This window comes from Pristiophorus japonicus, chromosome 5 (genome assembly GCF_044704955.1).
Source record: "Pristiophorus japonicus isolate sPriJap1 chromosome 5, sPriJap1.hap1, whole genome shotgun sequence".
In the NCBI taxonomy this organism is placed as follows: domain Eukaryota; kingdom Metazoa; phylum Chordata; class Chondrichthyes; family Pristiophoridae; genus Pristiophorus; species Pristiophorus japonicus.
The window spans coordinates 96128503-96148686 of NC_091981.1; the positions used below are offsets into that span (position 1 = coordinate 96128503).

Below are 20184 nucleotides of genomic sequence, written 5' to 3' on the forward strand. Positions count from 1 at the left end.
AACTGGTCTATAGTTTCCTGGTTTTTGTCTGGCTCCTTTTTTACATAGGGGCATTACATTTGCAGTTTTCCAATCTGCTGGGACCTCCCCAGAATCCAGGGAATTTTGTTAAATTACAACCAATGCATCCACTATCCCTGCCGTTACTTCTCTTAAGACCCGAGGATGCAAGCCATCAGGTCCAGGGGATTTATTTGCCTTTAGTCCCAATATCTTACTGAGTACCACCTCTGTGATTGTGATTGTGTTAAGTTCCTCCCCTCTTTAGCCCCTTGACTATCCACTGTTGGAATATTGTTAGTGTCCTCTACCATAAAGACTGATACAAAATATTTGTTCAAAGTTTCTGCCATCTCCATGTTCTCCATTACTAATTCCCCGGTCTCGTCCTCTAAGGGACCAACGTTTACTCTAGCCACTCTTTTCCTTTTTATATACCTATAGAAACTCTTGCGATCTGTTTTTATATTTCGTGCTAGTTACTTTTCATAGTCTATCTTCCCTTTCTTAATCATTTTTTTAGTCATTCTTTGCTGGCTTTTAAATGCTTCCCAATCTTCTATCCTCCCACTAGCTTTAGCCACTTTGTACAGAAACATAGAAACATAGAAAATAGGTGCAGGAGTAGGCCATTCGGCCCTTCTAGCCTGCACTGCCTTTCAATGAGTTCATGGCTGAACATGCAACTTCAGTAACCCATTCCTGCTTTCTCGCCATTACCCTTGATCCCCCTAGTAGTAAGGACTTCATCTAACTCCTTTTTGAATATATTTAGTGAATTGGCCTCAACTACTTTCTGTGGTAGAGAATTCCACAGGTTCACCACTCTCTGGGTGAAGAAGTTTCTCCTCATCTCAGTCCTAAATGGCTTACCCCTTATCCTTAGACTGTGACCCCTGGTTCTGGACTTCCCCAACATTGGGAACATTCTTCCTGCATCTAACCTGTCTGAACCTATCAGAATTTTAAACGTTTCTCTAAGGTCCCCTCTCATTCTTCTGAACTCCAGTGAATACAAGCCCAGTTGATCCAGTCTTTCTTGATAGGTCAGTCCCGCCATCCCGGGAATCAGTCTGGTGAACCTTCGCTGCACTCCCTCAATAGCAAGAATGTCCTTCCTCAAGTTAGGAGACCAAAACTGTACACAATACTCCAGGTGTGGCCTCACCAAGGCCCTGTACAACTGTAGCAACACCTCCCTGCTCCTGTACTCAAATCCCCTCGCTATGAAGGCCAACATGCCATTTGCTTTCTTAACCGTCTGCTGTACCTGCATGCCAACCTTCAATGACTGACGTACCATGACACCCAGGTCTCGTTGCACCTCCCCTTTTCCTAATCTGTCACCATTCAGATAATAGTCTGTCTCTCTGTTTTTACCACCAAAGTGGATAACCTCACATTTATCCACATTATACTTCATCTGCCATGCATTTGCCCACTCACCTAACCTATCCAAGTCACTCTGCAGCCTCATAGCATCCTCCTCGCAGCTCACACTGCCACCCAACTTAGTGTCATCCGCAAATTTGGAGATACTACATTTAATCCCCTCGTCTAAATCATTAATGTACAGTGTAAACAGCTGGGGCCCCAGCACAGAACCTTGCGGTACCCCACTAGTCACTGCCTGCCATTCTGAAAAGTACCCATTTACTCCTACTCTTTGCTTCCTGTCTGACAACCAGTTCTCAATCCATGTCAGCACACTACCCCCAATCCCATGTGCTTTAACTTTGCACATTAATCTCTTGTGTGGGACCTTGTCGAAAGCCTTCTGAAAGTCCAAATATACCACATCAACTGGTTCTCCCTTGTCCACTCTACTGGAAACATCCTCAAAAAATTCCAAAAGATTTGTCAAGCATGATTTCCCTTTCACAAATCCATGCTGACTTGGACCTATCATGTCACCTCTTTCCAAATGTGCTGCTATGACATCCTTAATAATTGATTCCATCATTTTACCCACTACTGAGGTCAGGCTGACCGGTCTATAATTCCCTGTTTTCTCTCTCCCTCCTTTTTTAAAAAGTGGGGTTACATTGGCTACCCTCCACTCGATAGGAACTGATCCAGAGTCAATGGAATGTTGGAAAATGATTGTCAATGCATCCGCTATTTCCAAGGCCACCTCCTTAAGTACTCTGGGATGCAGTCCATCAGGCCCTGGGAATTTATCGGCCTTCAATCCCATTAATTTCCCCAACACAATTTCCCGACTAATAAAGATTTCCCTCAGTTCCTCCTTCTTACTAGATCCTCTGACCCCTTTTATATCCGGAAGGTTGTTTGTGTCCTCCTTAGTGAATACCAAACCAAAGTACTTGTTCAATTGGTCTGCCATTTCTTTGTTCCCCGTTATGACTTCCCCTGATTCTGACTGCAGGGGACCTACGTTTGTCTTTACTAACCTTTTTCTCTTTACATACCTATAGAAACTTTTGCAATCCGTCTTAATGTTCCCTGCAAGCTTCTTCTCGTACTCCATTTTCCCTGCCCTAATCAAACCCTTTGTCCTCCTCTGCTGAGTTCTAAATTTCTCCCAGTCCCTGGGTTCACTGCTATTTCTGGCCAATTTGTATGCCACTTCCTTGGCTTTAATACTATCCCTGATTTCCCTTGATAGCCACGGTTGAGCCACCTTCCCTTTTTTATTTTTACGCCAGACAGGAATGTACAGTTGTTGTAGTTCATCCATGCAGTCCCTAAATGTCTGCCATTGCCCATCCACAGTCAACCCCTTAAGTATCATTCGCCAATCTATCCTAGCCAATTCATGCCTCATACCTTCAAAGTTAGCCTTCTTTAAGTTCTGGACCATGGTCTCTGAATTAACTGTTTCATTCTCCATCCTAATGCAGAATTCCACCATATTATGGTCACTCTTCCCCAAGGGGCCTCGCACAACGAGATTGCTAATTAATCCTCTCTCATTACACAACACCCAGTCTAAGATGGCCTCCCCCCTAGTTGGTTCCTCGACATATTGGTCTAAAAAACCATCCCTTATGCACTCCAGGAAATCCTCCTCCACCGTATTGCTTCCAGTTTGGTTAGCCCAATCTATATGCATATTAAAGTCAGCCATTATAACTGCTGCACCTTTATTGCATGCACCCCTAATTTCCTGTTTGATGCCCTCCCCAACATCACTATTACTGTATGGAGGTCTGTACACAACTCCCACTAACGCTTTTTGCCCTTTGGTGTTCTGCAGCTCTACCCATATAGATTCCACATCATCCAAGCTAATGTCCTTCCTAACTATTGCATTAATCTCCTCTTTAACTAGCAATGCTACCCCACCTCTTTTTCCTTTTATTCTATCCTTCCTGAATGTTGAATACCCCTGGATATTGAGTTCCCAGCCCTGATCATCCTGGAACCACGTCTCTGTAATCCCAATCACATCATATTTGTTAACATCTATTTGCACAGTTAATTCATCCACCTTATTACAGATACTCCTTGCATTAAGACACAAAGCCTTCAGGCTTGTTCTTTTAACGCCCTTTGTCCTTTTAGAATTTTGCTGTACAGTGGCCCTTGTTTTTAATTGGATACCGTCCTTTATTTCTTTAGTTAGCCACGGATGGCTATATTTTCTTTTACACCCTTTCCTCCTCACTGGAATATATTTTTCTTGAGAGTTGTGAAATATCTCCTTAAATGTACACCACTGTTCATCAACCGTCCTACACTTTAATCTATTTTCCCAGTCCACATTAGCCAACTCTGCCCTCATACCTTCATAGTCTCCTTTATTTAAGCTTAGTACGCTGGTTAGAGATCCAACTTTCTCACCCTCCATCTGAATTTGAAATTCAATCATGCTATGATCACTCATTTCAATGGGATCCTTTACTACTGATATGCTGGTGAACTAGTAATGCCCCCATTAAATTCTCTCACTGAAGTTGTAAGGGCACTGTAATGGTAGATACAAGTGAGGTTTGCAAGTTGGAGCTTCACACAGCATTATGTGCGCAACCGTTGTCGTCAATATTACCTGCGATGTAGGATCCTCATGGCTCCATTTAAAAATGCTGGCAATACCGCCTGCGGCACAGTGTTTTTCAGGCATTTCCTGGGGCAGGCGTTAAATGAGGCGTTAAGGCCAAATGTTTCATCCAGGGCACAAGTGCAGCATTGCATGATGATTGACATCATCATCACACTAAAAACGGAGGGCGGGGCGGTAATTATTTGCGCCGGCGCCAACCTATAGCTGAATCTTCTGCCTTGGCGGTAAATTCTGCATGGCCGGCATAACACCCGAAGCCAGCATTACTAGTTCACCACCAGGGCGCTAACCGAGGCGCAAATGAGCCGAAAATCCAGCCCCTTAAGTTTGTGCCCTCTCAGTATCGACCCTTTAGCCATTGGAAACAGTTTCTCTTTATTTAATCTAACTAAACCCTTCATAAGAACATAAGAAATAGGAGCAAGAGTAGGCCATTTGGCCCCTTGAGCCTGCACTGCCATTCAATAAGATCATGGCTGATCTGATCATGGACTCAGTTCCACTTCACTACCCGCTCCCCATAACCCTTTACCCGTTCAAAAATCTGTCTCTCTCCGCCTTAAATATATTCAATGACCCAGCCTCCACAGCTCTCTGGGGCAGAGAATTCCATAGATTTACAACCCTCTGAGAGAAGAAATTTCTCCTCATCTCAGTTTTAAATGGGAATATGCTCTCTGAATCCATCTTGTCGAGCCCCCTCATTATCTTATAAGTTTCAATAAGATCATCTCTCATTCTTCTGAACTCCAATATGTATAGGCCCAATCTACTCAACCTATTCTCATAAGTCAGCCCCCTCATCTCCAGAATCAACCTAGTGAACCTTCTCTAAACAGCCTCCAATACAACTATACCCTTCCTTAAATATGGAGACCAAAACTGTAAGCAGTACTCCAGGTGTGGCCTCACCAATACCCTGTACAGTTGTAGCAGGACTTTTCTGCTTTTATACTCTATCCCTCTTGCAATAAAGGCCAACATTCCATTTGCCTTCCTGATTACTTGCTGTACCTGCATATTAACTTTTTGTGTTTCATGCAGAAGGACCCCCCAGGTCTCTCTGTACTGCAGCACTTTGCAATGTTTTTCCATTTAAATTATCATTTTCTTTTCTATTATTTCTGCTAAAGTGGATAACCTCACATTTTCCCACATTATACTCCATCTGCCAAATTTTTGCCCACTCACTTAGCCTGTCTATATCCCTTTGCAGATTTTTTGAGTCCTCCTTACAATTTGCTTTCCCGCCCATCTTTGTATCATCAGCAAACTTGGCTACATTATACCCGGTCCCTTCATCCAAGTCATTAATATCGACTATAAATAGTTGCGGACCCAGCACCGATCACTGCGGCACCCCACTAGTCCTGTTTGCCTACCGGAAAATGACCCATTTATCCCGACTCTGTTTTCTGTTAGATGGCCAATCCTCTATCCATGCTAATATATTAGCCCCAATCCCGTGAACTTTTATCTTGTGCAGTAACCTCTTATGTGGCACTTTATCGAATGCCTTCTGGAAATCCAAATACACCACATCCACTGGTTCCCCCTTATCCACTCTGCTCATTACATCCTCAAAAAAATTCAGCAAATTTGTTAAACATGATTTCCCTTTCATAAAACCATGCTGACTCGGCTTGATTGAATCATGCTTTTCCAAATGTCCTGCTACTGCTTCCTTAATAATGGACTCCAGCATATTCCCAACGACAGATGTCAGGCTAACTGGTTTATAGTTTCCTGCTTTTTGTCTGCCTTTTTTTAAATAGAGGCGTTATATTTGCGGGTTTCCAATCTGCTGGGACCGCACCAGAATCCAGGGAATGGATTCATGATTTTAACACCTACAAAATTTCCTCTTTGCCTTCTTTGCTCCAAGGAGAACAACCTCAGCTTCTCTAGTCTATCCACATAACTGTTTTCCCTCATCCATGGAACCATTCTTGTAAATCTATTCTGTACCCTCTCCAAATCCTTCATATCCTTCCAAAAGTGTGGTGCCCAGAATTGCACACAGTGCTCCAACTCAGGCCGAACTAGTGTCTTATATAGATTTAATCTAATGTCCTGGCATTTGTACTCTATTTATAAAGCTCAGGATCCTATATGCTTTATAAACAGCTTTGATAATCTGCCTCCCCACCTCTGATGTTAAACTGACCGGCCTGTATTTGGCAGGTTAACCTTCTCCCCTTTTTTGAACAAGGATGTATAATTTCAATTCAATTCAAGGAGGATTTGGAAGATTGTGGCCAGCACCTCTGCAACTTCTATGCCCTCTAGTTCTAGACTCTCCAGCCAGGGAAAAAAACTCTCAGCATCTACCCTGTGAATCCCCCTCAGAATCTTATATATTTCAATGAGAGCACCTCTCATTTTTCTAAACTGCAGCAAATATAGACCCAATCTACTCAATCTCTCTTCATAGGACAACCCTCTCATCCCAGGGATCAATCTAGTGAACCTTCGTTGCACTGCCTCTAAAGCAAGTATATCCATCCTCAAATAAGGAGACCACCACTGTGCACAGTACTCCAGGTTTGGTCTCACCAAAGCCCTATACAACTGTAGCAAGACTTCCTTATTCTTGTACACCAACCTCCTTGCAATAAAGGCCAACATGTAATTTGCCTTCCTAATTGCTTGCTGTACCTGTACACTAACTCTCTGTTTCCTATATAAGGAAACCTAAATCTCTCTGAACACTAACATTTAATAGTTTCTCACCATTTAAAAAATATTCAGTTTTTCTATTCTTCCAACTAAAGTGAATAACCTCACATTTCCCCACATTATACTCCATCTGCCACCTTATTGCCCACTCACTTAACCTATATCCCTTTGCAGGCTCTTTGCATACTCCTCACAGCTGACTTTCCCACCTAGCTTTGTATCATCAGCAAACTTGGATACATTACACTTGGCCCCTTCATCTCTCATTAATATAGTTTGTAAATAGCTGAGGCCCCAGCACTGATCCTTGCGACACCCCATTAGTTACAGCCTGCCAACCTGAAAATGACCTGTTTATCCCTACTCTTTGTTTTCTGTCCATTAACAATTCTCTATCCATGCTAACTAATTGCTCCAACCCATGAGCTCCTGTCTTGAGTAATAACCTTTTATGTAGCACCTTATCGAAAGCTTTTTGGAAGTCCAAATATACCACATCCACTGCTTCCCCTTTATCTACCCTGCGAGTTACAACCTCAAAAACTCTAACACATTTGTTAAACATGATTTCCCTTTCATAAACCCATGTTGACTCTGCCTAATCATGTTAGGATTTTCTAAGTGCCCTGTTACCCCTTCCTTAATAATGGATTCCAGCATTTTCCCAACGACTGATGTCAAGCTAACTCGCCAGTAGTTCCCTGCTTTCTCTCTCCCTCCTTTCTTAAATAATGCATCTACATTTGCTACTTTTCAATCTGCTGGGACCATTCTAAAATCGAGGGAATTTTGGAAGATCACAACCACTGCATCCACTATCTCTGCAGCCAGCTCTTGTCGAACCCTAGGATGTAGGCCATCAGGTAAAAGGGATTTGTTGGCTTTTAGTCCCATTAGTTTCTCAAGTACTTTTTCTCCACTCAACTTAATTACTTTAAGTTCCACAATTTCATTCGCCCCTTGGTTTCCCACTATTTCTGGTATGCTTATTGTGTCTTCTTCTGTGAAGACAGATACAAAATATTTGTTTAAAGTCTCTGCCATTTCCTTATTCTCCACTATAATTTCTGATGTCTCAACATCTAATGGACCAATGCTTACTTTTGCTACTTTCTACCTTTTTACATATTTGTAGGAGCTTTTACTATTGTGTTCCGAACACAGATGAGACTGCACACAGGGAGGTTAAAGTAACAGTGACCTCAGTCTTTATTAAGACACTCCAGAGTGAGGAACAGGCCATAGGGGCCGGCTTATATAGAGTGCTCCCAAGGGATGCTGGGATCCCTTGGGATTTCAGGAGATGCACTCCCTGGTGGCGGAACATGGGAGTGCATGCTTTACATATACACATCACCGCCCCCCCCAAAGTCAAAGTGAAAACTATTTACAAGGTGAGGCGGTCGGGAGCCTTTCTTTCCCTGGTGGACCGCCTCGGTACAAATGTCTGTTTTGGTGTGTTGGCTGTGCCCTCACTGGGCTGGCGTGTTGTTGGTCCTGCAGGGCTGCTGGGTGAGCCTGGCCTTGCTGGGCTGTTGGGCATGATGGGTTTGATTTCCTGATCCGGGGTGGTGTTGTTGATCCTTTGGGTATGTGTTGTGGGCTCGAAAAAGGTGGTGTCTGCTGTGGGATGTTCAGGGCAGTCTGTGAACTGCAGCCTCGTTTTCCAGAAAGCACCTGGACCAATTTGTCCATTGTCTAGTTTGACTACAAACACCCTACTCTCTTCTTTAGTTATCACCGTGCCTGTGATCCACTTGGGACCATGTCCATAGTTTGTAACATACACAGGGTAATTCAGATCAATTTCCCGTGACACGGTGGTGCGACCATCTTTACATTTTGTTGCTGCCGCCTGCTCTCTAGCTGATCATGCAGGTTGGGATGAACCAGCGAGAGTCTGGTTTTAAGTGTCCTTTTCATGAGTAGCTCAGCCATGGGCACTCCTGTGAGCGAGTGGGGTCTCGTGCGGTAGCTGAGCAGTACTCGGGACAGGCGGGTTTGGAGTGAACCTTCTGTGACTCGTTTAAGGCTCTGTTTGATGGTTTGTACTGCCCGCTCTGCCTGCCCATTGGAGGCTGGTTTAAACGGGGCCGAGGAGACATGTTTGATCCCATTGCGGGTCATGAATTCTTTAAATTTGGCACTGGTGAAACATGGCCCGTTGTCATTGACCAGTATGTCAGGCAGGCCCTGGGTGGCAAACATGGCCCTCAGGCTTTCAATGGTGGTGGTGGCAGTGCTTCCCGACATTATTTTACATTCAATCCATTTTGAAAAAGCATCCACCACCACCAGGAACATTTTACCGAGAAACAGGCCCGCATAGTCGACATGGATCCTCGACCATGGTCTGGAGGGTCAGGAGCACAAACTTAGTGGTGCCTCTCTGGGCGAATTGCTCAACTGAGCACACATGCGGCATTGTCATACACAGGACTCGAAGTCAGAGTCGATACCGGGCCACCACACGTGGGATCTGGCTATCACTTTCATCATTACTATACCCGGATGTGTGCTGTGGAGATCCGAGATGAACGTCTCCCTGTCCTTTTTGGGTAGCACTACGCAGTTACCCCACAACAGGCAGTCTGCCTGAATGGACAACTCGTCCTTTCGCCGCTGGAACGGCTTGATGAGCTCTTGCATTTCAATGGGGATGCTGGCCCAGCTCCCATGCAGTACACAGGTTTTTACTAGGGACAGTAGAGGATCTTGGCTGGTCCAAGTCCGAATCTGGCGGACTGTGACAGGTGATTTATCATTTTCAAACGCTTCCATGATCATCAACAAGTCTGCGGGCTGTGCCACCATCAACAAGTTTGCAGGCCGCGCCATTTCTACCCCCGTGGTGGGCAATGGTAGCCGACTGAGAGCATCCGCACAGTTCTCAGTGCCTGGCATGTGGTGGATGGTCTAGTTATACGCTGATAATGCAAGTGCCCACCTTTATATGTGGGCTGAGGTATTAGTATTTATCTCCTTGTTTTCAGCGAACAGGGATATGAGGGGCTTGTGATCGGTTTCCAGCTCAAATTTGAGGCCAAACAGGTACTGATGCATTTTCTTTACCCTGAACACACACGCTAATGCCTCTTTCTCAATCATGCTGTAGGCCCTCTCGGCCTTAGACAAGCTCCTGGAGCATAGGCGACAGGTTGCAACTTCCCCGCAACGTTAGCTTCTTGTAATACACACCCGACTCCGTACGACGACGCGTCACATGCTAGCACAAGTCTTTTACACGGGTTATACAATACAAGCAGCTTGTTGGAGCTTAAAATGTTTCTGGCTTTCTCAAAAGCAATTACTTGTTTTTTTCCCCATAACCAGTTCTCACCTTTTCGCAATAACGCAATTACGAAATGACCTTTTCAGCCGCAGCCCTACGCGATCCAGTCGCTGGAGGAACTCCTCCAGGTTTTGTAGGTGCTCGACGGTGTCCCGACCCATGACCAATATGTCGTCCTGAAAAACCACCGTGCGTAGTACCGACTTGAGTCGGCTCTCCATGTTTCTCTGGAAGATCGCTGCAGCCGACCGAATTCCAAACGGGCATCTGTTGTAGATGAACAGTCCTTTGTGTGTGTTGATGCAGGTGAGGCCCTTCGAAGACTCCTCCAGCTCCTGCGTCATGTAGGCCGAAGTCAGGTCGAGCTTGGTGAATGTCTTGCCTACTGCCAGCGTCGCAAATAGGTCATCTGCCTTAGGTAGCGGGTATTGGTCCTGAGAAGAGAAACGATTAATAGTTACTTTATAATCGCCGCAAATCCTGACCATGCCATCACTTTTGAGTACTGGAACAATCGGGCTGGCCCACTCACTGAATTCCACTGGGCAGATGATGCCCTCGCGTTGCAGCCTGTCCAGCTCGATTTCCACTCTCTCCCTCATCATGTGAGATACCGCTCACGCCTTGTGGTGAATGGGCCGTGCCTCTGGGACCAAGCGGTTCTGCACCTTCACCCCGGAAAAGTTTCCAATACCTGGCTCAAAAATGGAAGGAAATTTGTTAAGAACCTGGGTACATGAGGCCTCATCGACATGTGATAGCGCTCGGATGTCATCCCAGTTCCAGCAGATTTTGCCCAGCCAGCTCCTTCCAAGCAATGTGGGGTCATCGCCCGGGACAATCCAGAGTGGCAGTTCGTGCCCTCGTAGGTGACCTTGACCAAGGCGCTGCCCAGGACCGTGATAAGCTCTTTGGTGTACATTCTCAGTTTTGTGTGGATGGGGCTCAGGGCTGGTCTGAGTGCCTAGTTGCACCACAGTCTCTCAAACATCTTTTTACTCATGATGGATTGGCTAGCGCTACGGGTAAGCCATTCAATTTTACATTTAGCATTATAGGTGGACATTTCGTCGAAAATGTGTGCACCCAGTGTACTTCAGCATCTGCCTCCTCTAACTGAGGCTCGAAATTGCTTTGATCCACCATGGACCGATCTTCCTCTTCCATGTGGTGGTTAGCAGGTTTTGCAGAGCTTGCAGCTCGTCTGCAAGCTCGTTGGAGGTGCCCCATTGTTCCATAGCTCTTGCAAACATACCCTTTGAAGCGGCATGAATAGGCTGAATGGAAGCCTCCACAACGCCAACAAGGTGTGAATTGCCTTGCATTCATCCTTTGTTGCGGACTCTGAGTCATCTGGGTCACCTGAGGCCTGCTGACAGTTGCAGACTTATGGTATCTGCCCTGTACATTTCTGCTCACAAACACAGTTCCAGTTAATTTATGAATATTGCTAGCACTTGTGTGCTGAGAGATTTGTTTGGTGTTATCACTGGTGGACATAAACGCCTGTGCTATCACAATGGCCTTACTGAGGGTCGGTGTCTCTGTAGTCAAAAGCTTTTGTCAGATGGTCTCGTGGACAATGCTAAGTACACAAACGTCTCTGAGCATCTGCTCCAGGTAGCCATCAAACTCACATTGTCCTGCAAGTCGCCTTAGCTTGGCGACGTAGCTCGCCACTTCCTGACCTTCAGACTGCTGGCATGTGTAGAACCGATACCTCGCCATCAGCACACTCTCCCTCAGGTTAAGATGCTCCCAAACCAGTGTACACAGCTCCTCATAGAACTTATCTGTGGGTTTCACCGGAGCCAGAAGATTCTTCATGAGGCTGTAGGTTGGTGCCCCGTAGACCATGAGGAGGACCGCTCTCTTTTTTTGCAGCGCTTCCTTCTCCATCCAGCTCAATGGCTACAAAGTACTGGTCTAGCCATTCGACATAGGCTTCCCAGTCCTCACCCTTCGAGAACTTCTTCAGGATGCCCACAGTTTGCTGCATCTTTGCGTTTGATTCATATCCTCGTCGCCAGTTATTGTGTTCCTAACACAGATGAGACTGTGCACAGGAAGGTTAAAGTAACAATAACCTCAGTCTTTATTAAGACATTCCAGAGTGAGGAACAAGCCTTAGGGGCCGGCTTATATACAGTGTTCCCAAGGGATGCTGCGATCCCTTGGGACTTCAGGGGATGCGCTGCCTGGTGGCAGAACATGGGAGTGCATGCTTTACAGATACACAACATTTACAATCTATTTTAATATTTCCTGTGAGTTTACTCTCATATTCTATTTTCTTCCTTCTTATGAATTTTTTGGTTATCCTTTGCTGGTTTCTAAAACTCTCCCAATTCTCAGGCTTACTGCTATTCTTTGCAACATTCTAAGCCTTTTAATCTAATACTATCCTTAATTTCATTAGTTAGCTATGCATTGTTCACTTTTCCCATGGAGTTTTTATTTCTAAATGGAATGTATAAGAATTTTGGAATATTTATTTAAATGTTTGCCACTGCTTATCTACCATCATACCTTTTAATGTAAGTTCCAAATCTACCATAGCAAACTCGCTCCTCATATCAATGTCATTGGCTTTATTTAGGTTTAAGATGAGGAATGAGGCCATGCAGAGCTGCACCAGCTTCTGTCGGAGAGAGGGACAGGAGGGCAAGGTGGTGTCCTTCCTTTCTGCGGGTACAGGACCTCTGACCTCTGACCTCCTCCTCTGTGACCTCCTTCACCAGGACCAACAGTGCTGTATCCAATAACCTGTGCGCCCTCTCCCTCAGTCCCTGTAGCATCCTGCAATGTTCTGCTGTGTGCCAGGCAGAGCTCTCCACACCTTCAGTGGAAGTGGTTGCGAGAAGCCTGCATATACTGCTAACCTGCAGGTTTCTGACTAGTATCTATCGGCATGTTCAAATCATGAAATTCATCAATTCGCCTGAATATTGCTTGCAACCTTTCAGACAGGTGTTTCTTAGTTCAGCACCCATTTTCACCCTTTGACCAAAATAATCTGCCAAGTTTGGGGCAAAGTGATGCAGTGACACAACGCTCACCCTCATTTGCTGGCAGTATTATGGACATACCAAAGTGGAGCCGACTTTTAAGTGATGATGTGTCTGGCAGCATCATAATATCTGAGTGGAGAATTTAATGAGGCCTAAAATGGGTGGAACTCAGTTGTGAGTGATCTCCAACGATTGGTTACACCCACTTATGCCTGTTAATCAAGGTGTAACCAATTGGAGAATGTACAGTGATGAATTTGAAAAGCAGGGAGCCAAATTAGTTGAAATGACCAAAATTGCTGATGCACATTAGTTTAATAATGATTGTCCCTGCAGATTGTAATTGGCTCCCTTGCGTGGTGAAACTTTTACACAATTGTTCTTTTCATGATGTCATCAATATTGGGTACATTTTTCAAAGCCTCACTATGTGCACAGACTTGCAGAATCTATCCTTGTATATGTTCTTAAATCTTTTTTACGTAAACAAAGCTGACCAATGACAGATGAAAGGACAGAAAAAAGGGGTGTAAGTTATTCATAATTGTTTGTAACAGTATGATTTTGAGAAAGAGTCCTGGTAGCGAGACTTCTTTAAGGTGGGTGTGATCCTTAAGGGATCACTTTAATTTTCTAGTCTAATAATATGTATTTTTTAATGTGAGTTAATGCAAGATGTAGAATATCTTGTTCATGTGACCTTTAGAAAGTACAGATTTTTAGTATTTTTGTTTTAATATTTGCAGGTGGAAAGACGTAGCCCCCAGCACCATTACAGACATCGACACACCGCAGATGGAGCCAAGATGAGAGCTTCTGTCCGGATGACCAGATATCTGGAGTCCTGGGGAGCAGCCAAACCCTTTGCACATTTACACCATCGAGACAGCATGACAACTGAAAATGGCAAAATCAACACTGTTGTAAGGATAAGCTGGGATACTTTATTTTTTGGGAGATTTTTCTAAAATTGTTACTTTCTTTTGAAGTTTATGAAATGTATTAATTACAAGAAAACTAAATTTCACTCGTGGATGTATTGTATTGACCTGTGTCATAATTGTGTTGGATATGTATAGTGTGTTACATTGTGGAACGAACCTATGGGAAGTTATAGTGGTTCTTACATGGTATTTGGAAATGCATGCAATTGTACCATTGAAACTCCATGATATCAAGGATAACAACTTCAGTTAGGCTTGTATGAGGAGTTCCCCATGGGTTACAGAGAATTTATACAATTACTTAAAATCAGGCTTAGGTTGGGAGTTGCAGTGGGTTAGAGCACTATCCCTTTCCAGAGCTGAGATTAATGACAGGAAATCAAGGGCACAACATGAATAAGTTACAAATGGTATCAATATGGTTCATGTTGGTGAAAGGTCCTATCTTAAAACTATCCATAATTCAGCACTATCGGCCACTAAATTGACATACTTGCTCAGAAAACTTCCACATTGTGGGAGATCTACATTGTCACACTAATGCAGTAAGTGAGTCATGGGATTTTAGGCACATTGTTGGAATGGAACAGAGGACGCCTCCACTCAAATCTAACCTGTGTTATACTTGGTCTGTGGTGCTTGATGCCGACAATGTAAAAAGTGGAACACTGTTTCATTCTTCAGCATCAACATCTCTTAGTCACTAACTGCTCAACAGAGCTGCTGTCACATCAGCAGTTGTCCAGATTAATCTACATTATTTATCTCTTCTTTTAAATTATAGAGAGAGATATGGATAGTTGAGGGTGTATTATGGTTTTAGGGCTTCAGAGGACCTTTCTAAGCCACATGAGTGCTTTATGGGTGCTGCTGAATCCATGATTAAATTGTGGCTCTGCAATCATATTTGTAGCTGCAGTTATAACAATAGGCTCAATTAAATGGAAAAGATTGAAATCTGTGAGAGGCAATTGTGATGTGACTGCTCTCGAATAATATTCTATCCTCTAAATCAGATGATGATAATAGAATAATTATGCAGCACTGAATCATGATTATAAATGAGTTAAAAGTTAACAGAGTATGTGAAAAAATGTAGAAGGCAAGGAGATACCTCATCCTAGTTAGATGTTAGTTAAAACACCAGTGTCTAAATTTTAACCTTTCTGCTACATGCAGGTATTTTTAAACCTGAACATAGAAAATGGTAGTAGTGAGCAATTATGGTAATCTCACGGCAGCATTTATTGCCCTGAGATTATTGATTTTCTCCACAAAATTGGTACAATACCAGAAAAATTTGAATCAATACCTGCTGAGAAATGGTATTACCTTCATACCACAAATTGAAAACTTATTTTAAAATGAGTAGAATTACATAGATTACAAAGAATATACAGCACATTCGGGCCAACCAGTTCATGCCGCCATTCATACTCCACTTGAGCCTCCTCCCATCTTTCCTCAACTCACTCTATCAAGCATAACCCTCATTTCACTTCTCCCATATGCTTATCTAGCCTCCCCTTAAATGCATCAACACTATTTGCCTCAACTACTCCCTGTGGTAGCGAGTTCCACATTCTCACCACTCTCTGGGTAAAGAAGTTTCTTCTGAATTCCCTATTTGATTTCTTGGTGACTATCTTATATTGATGGTCTCTAGTTTTGCTCTTCCCCACAAATGGAAATACTCTCTCTGTGTCCACTCTATCAAAAACTTTCATAATTTTAAAGACCTTTTAGGTCACCACGCAGCCTTCTCTTTTTAAGAAAAGAGAGACCCAGCATTTTCATCTTTTCCTGATAGTTATAACCTCGCATTTCTGGTGTCATCGTTGTAAATCTTTTTTGCACCCTCTCCAGTGCCTCAATATCCTTTTTATAATATGGTGATCAGACCTGTACACAGTACTCCAAGGTTCAATATAAGTTTAGCATAACTTCTCTACTTTTCAATTCTCGTCATCTAGAAATAAGCCCTAGTGCTTGGATTACTATTTTAATGGGTGTTAACGACCGCTGAAAATGGTGGCACTGGAGACCAATTAAGCCCAGTGCTTAACTTATTGCATCTTGATGGCATTGGTTCTGACATGAGGTCCCAATGTAGCATGACCAAAGCGTCACTGCAGCGAGAATGGCCTCTCTGAAAGCAAGGCTGTCATTTCAGAAAGCATTTTCGATCTTTTAATGGGGCATTGCCTTCTGAAATGAAAAAGATAAAAATGATGTAAAAATATGCAGCTTTTAGTCCTGACAGCTCAACTGCCTTCTGAAAAAAACAATAAACAGAATTCCTAAATGGGAGTCTTCAGCTCTTCAAGCCAAATTCCCTTCTGCACCTAAACAAATGGGAAAATGCTTCAGCACTAACACAAATGGCTCAGCAAGCCAGGGAAGGGGCACCCAGGGTATTGCATGCAGCACTCCAGCTTTGTGCAGGGGGTCAACATCGCAAGAGAGGTCCTCTACCCACAGGAGCAGGGAGGCCCTCCAGAAAGAAGGATGTGTGACCTGATCACTGAGGCCGTCACTACCAGCAGCATTGCCCCCACCAGTGCCCAAAGAAGCTTCATGACCTCAGACCAGTGGTCAAGGTCAGTGAATGCATCTTCAAAAGGAATCTCCTACCAAATACACCACCAGCCTCACAGACTTCTCAATGCATGACTCTCCCCGCTCGCCACCCCCCCCCCCCATCCAAGCACTCACCTACCAACAATCTGTACCAAATATGAGACATACCTCCCATTCCTGGCTTAACCTTACCCCCTTGGAGAAGATGGTGCTGGCCATTCTTGGCAGGAGCTTGGCTGAGCCCTTGGTCAGAAACGGGACTGAAAGGATACAAGATGTTGGTAGTCTCATACGTTATCCTCCTTCTCACATGCACCTCTTGCTTTCCCACCCTCCTCTCACCACAGCTCCACGCTTGTGCCTTCCTCATTTCACATACCCATGAAATGCAGCCTGCCCAGCCAGTGGGTGACCAAGAAGAGGGAGAGGAGAGTGAAAAAGAAAAAAAAGAAGAAGAAGAAGAAACACTGGCACTCGATTTCACATTCCCAGCCACCAGCTCCTCAAGGTCGATCAGCAAGGCCATTTGCAGTGTCCCCCATTGAAAGTCAGCAGCCTTCTACCAGCCATGCTGCAGCCAGTGGGGTAGCACTGCCTGACATCAGTGGGATAAGTAAAGGCACACACAAGACAGTCACTAAGAGAATGCATAAGGGTGATGAGTCAATTTCATGGTGTCATATTGGATGGATAGATGTATAAAGTTGGATTGGAAAGTTGGCTTTGTGCTGGATTTTATTTCAGCATTGTGGCCAAGAGGACGCTGTGATAGATCATTAACAGAGGGAAAGTAAAATGTGGGACAAATGTTGAAAGCGGAATTTGTGTTGTGATCACTGGTATCGCAGGCGGATGATTCCATCTCGGATATCCCAGGCAAAAAGGGTCTTCTGGGTTGCATCCTTCCTTCTGCTTCCTCCTATTCTACTTCCTCCTCTCCCCTCTGCGAGCGGATGTTATAAATCTGAAATTAAAGCATAAAATCCTGAAAATACTCAGTAGGTCAGGCAATATCTTGACCTGAGACAACTCTGTTTCTCTCTCCACAGATGCTGCCTGACCTGCTGAGTATTTCCTTTACCATCCGAAGCTTGAAAGTGTCCAACAGCACTCCCTTCACACTTAAAAAAAATGTTTAACATCGATTGCAGCAAGCCACTACTTCAGTAAAATAAAAAATATCCAGTCCAAAAGCTTAAATGCAAACTTACCTGAAAGATTGTGTGTCCCTTTAAGACGTGCTGACAGCATCTCTGTTGGTCTGCTGAACACTGAGTGAGCTTAGGACCCGGCACTACTAACGTTCAAGTTCACTGAGATGACATTGAGTCAGCGATGCACGCCGACTGATGTCACACTTTCCTGATTTACATCTCCAGGACCAGTGCTGCTATTGGCGGGACTAAGGCCCTCACCAAATGGCAGCCACCGAGTCCCGCCTCAGAGATGGGCAGTAGAGTGCCGGCTGCCATGGTTCCAGTGCTAATGGGTGGTGCGAAGATAAGTAATTTTTAGGCCTGTGCTTTTGATTCCAAGCGAGAGGATTTGAGTATAGGAGCAGGGAGGTCTTACTGCAGTTGTACAGGGCCTTGGTGAGGCCACACCTTGAATATTGTGTACAGTTTTGGTCTCCTAATCTGAGGAAGGACGTTCTTGCTATTGAGGGAGTGCAGCGAAGATTCACCAGACTGATTCCCGGGATGGCAGGACTGACATATGGAGAAAGACTGGATCGACTAGGCTTATATTCACTGGAATTTAGAAGAATGAGAGGGGATCTCATAGAAACATATAAAATTCTGATGGGATTGGACAGGTTAGATGCAGGAAGAATGTTCCCGATGTTGGGGAAGTCCAGAACCAGGGGTTATGGTCTAAGGGTAAGAGGTAAGCCATTTGGGACCAAGATGAGGAGAAACATCTTCACTCAGAGAATTGTGAACCTGTGGAATTCTCTACAACAGAAAGTTGTTGAGGCCAGTTCGTTGGATGTATTCAAAAGGGAGTTAGATTTGGCCCTTACATAGAAACATAGAAAATAGGTGCAGGAGTAGGCCATTCGGCCCTTCGAGCCTGCACCGCCATTCAATAAGATCATGGCTGATCATTCCTTCAGTACCCCTTTCCTGCTTTCTCTCCATACCCCTTGATCCCCTTAACCGTAATTGATGCCAGTTCATTGAATATATCCAATGAACTGGCATCAACAACTCTCTGCAGCAGGGAATTCTACAGGTCAACAACTCTTTGAGTGAAGAAGTTTCTCCTCATCTCAGTCCTAAATGGCCTACCCCTTATCCTAAGACTATGTCCCCTAGTTCTGGACTTCCCCAACATCGAGAACATTCTTCCCGCATCTAACCTGTCCCGTCCCGTCAGAATCTTATACGTTTCTATGAGATCCCCTCTCATCCTTCTAAATGCCAGTGAATAAATGCCCAGTTGATCCAGTCTCTCCTCATATGACAGACCAGCCATCCCTGGAATCGGTCTGGTGAACCTTCGCTGCACTCCCTCAATAGCAAGAACATCCTTCCTCAGACTAGGAGACCAAAACTGAACACAATAGTCTAGGTGAGGCCTCACTAAGGCCCTGTACAACTGCAGTAAGACCTCCCTGCTCCTATATTCAAATCCCCTAGCTATGCGTGCCCACTTTCAGTGACTGATGAACCATGACACCCAGGTCTCGTTGCACCTCCCCTTTTTCTAGTCTGCCGCCATTCAGATAATATTCTGCCTTCGTGTTTTTGCTCCCAAAATGGATAATCTCACATTTATCCACATTATACTGCATCTGCCATGCATTTGCCCACTCACCTAATCTGTCCAAGTCACCCTGCAGCCTCTTAGCGTCCTCCTCACAGCTCACACCACCACCCAGTTTAGTGTCATCCGCAAACTTGGAGATATTACACTCTATTCCTTCATCCAAATCGTTAATGTATATTGTAAAGAGCTGGGGTCCCAGCACTGAGCCCTGTGGCACCCCACTAGTAACTGCCTGCCATTCCGAAAAGGACCCCTTTATCCCGACTCTCTGCTTCCTGTCTGCCAACCAGTTTTTTATCCACGTCAGTACATTACGAACAATACCATGCACTTTGATTTTGTACACCAATCTCTTGTGCGGGACCTTGTCAAAAGCCTTTTGAAAGTCCAAATACACTACATCCACTGGTTCTCCCTTGTCCACGCTACTAATTACATCCTCAAAAAATTCCAGCAGATTCATCAAGCATGATTTCCCTTTCATAAATCCATGCTGACTCGGTCCGATCCTGTCACTGCTTTCCAAATGCGCTGCTATTTCATCCTTAATGATTGATTCCAACATTTTCCCCACTATTGATGTCAGGCTAACCGGTCTATAATTACCCACTTTCTCTCTCCCTCCTTTTTTAAAAAGTGGCATTACATTAGCTACCCTCCAGTCCATTGGAATTGATCCAGAGTGAATAGATTGTTGGAAAATGACCACCAATGCAACCACTATTTCTAGGGCCACTTCCTTAAGTACTCTGGGATGCAGACTATCAGGGCCCGGGGATTTATTGGCCTTTAATCCCATCAATTTCCCTAACACAATTTTCTGCCTAATAAGGATATCTTTCAGTTCCTCTTTCTCACTAGACCCACTGTCCCCTAGTA

The 20184-nt window shown here is 44.3% G+C and overlaps 1 protein-coding gene across 1 annotated transcript in view; it reads left to right on the forward strand.

The window, feature by feature from the left end:
- The window catches only part of adcy2b (adenylate cyclase 2b (brain)), a 796633-nt gene that overhangs the window by 524519 nt on the left and 251930 nt on the right, over positions 1-20184 (forward strand). The window contains exon 10 of the mRNA XM_070879907.1: positions 13756-13932. Within this exon, the coding sequence (XP_070736008.1) occupies positions 13756-13932 (177 nt within the window). The remainder of the gene's footprint in view (positions 1-13755; positions 13933-20184) is intronic.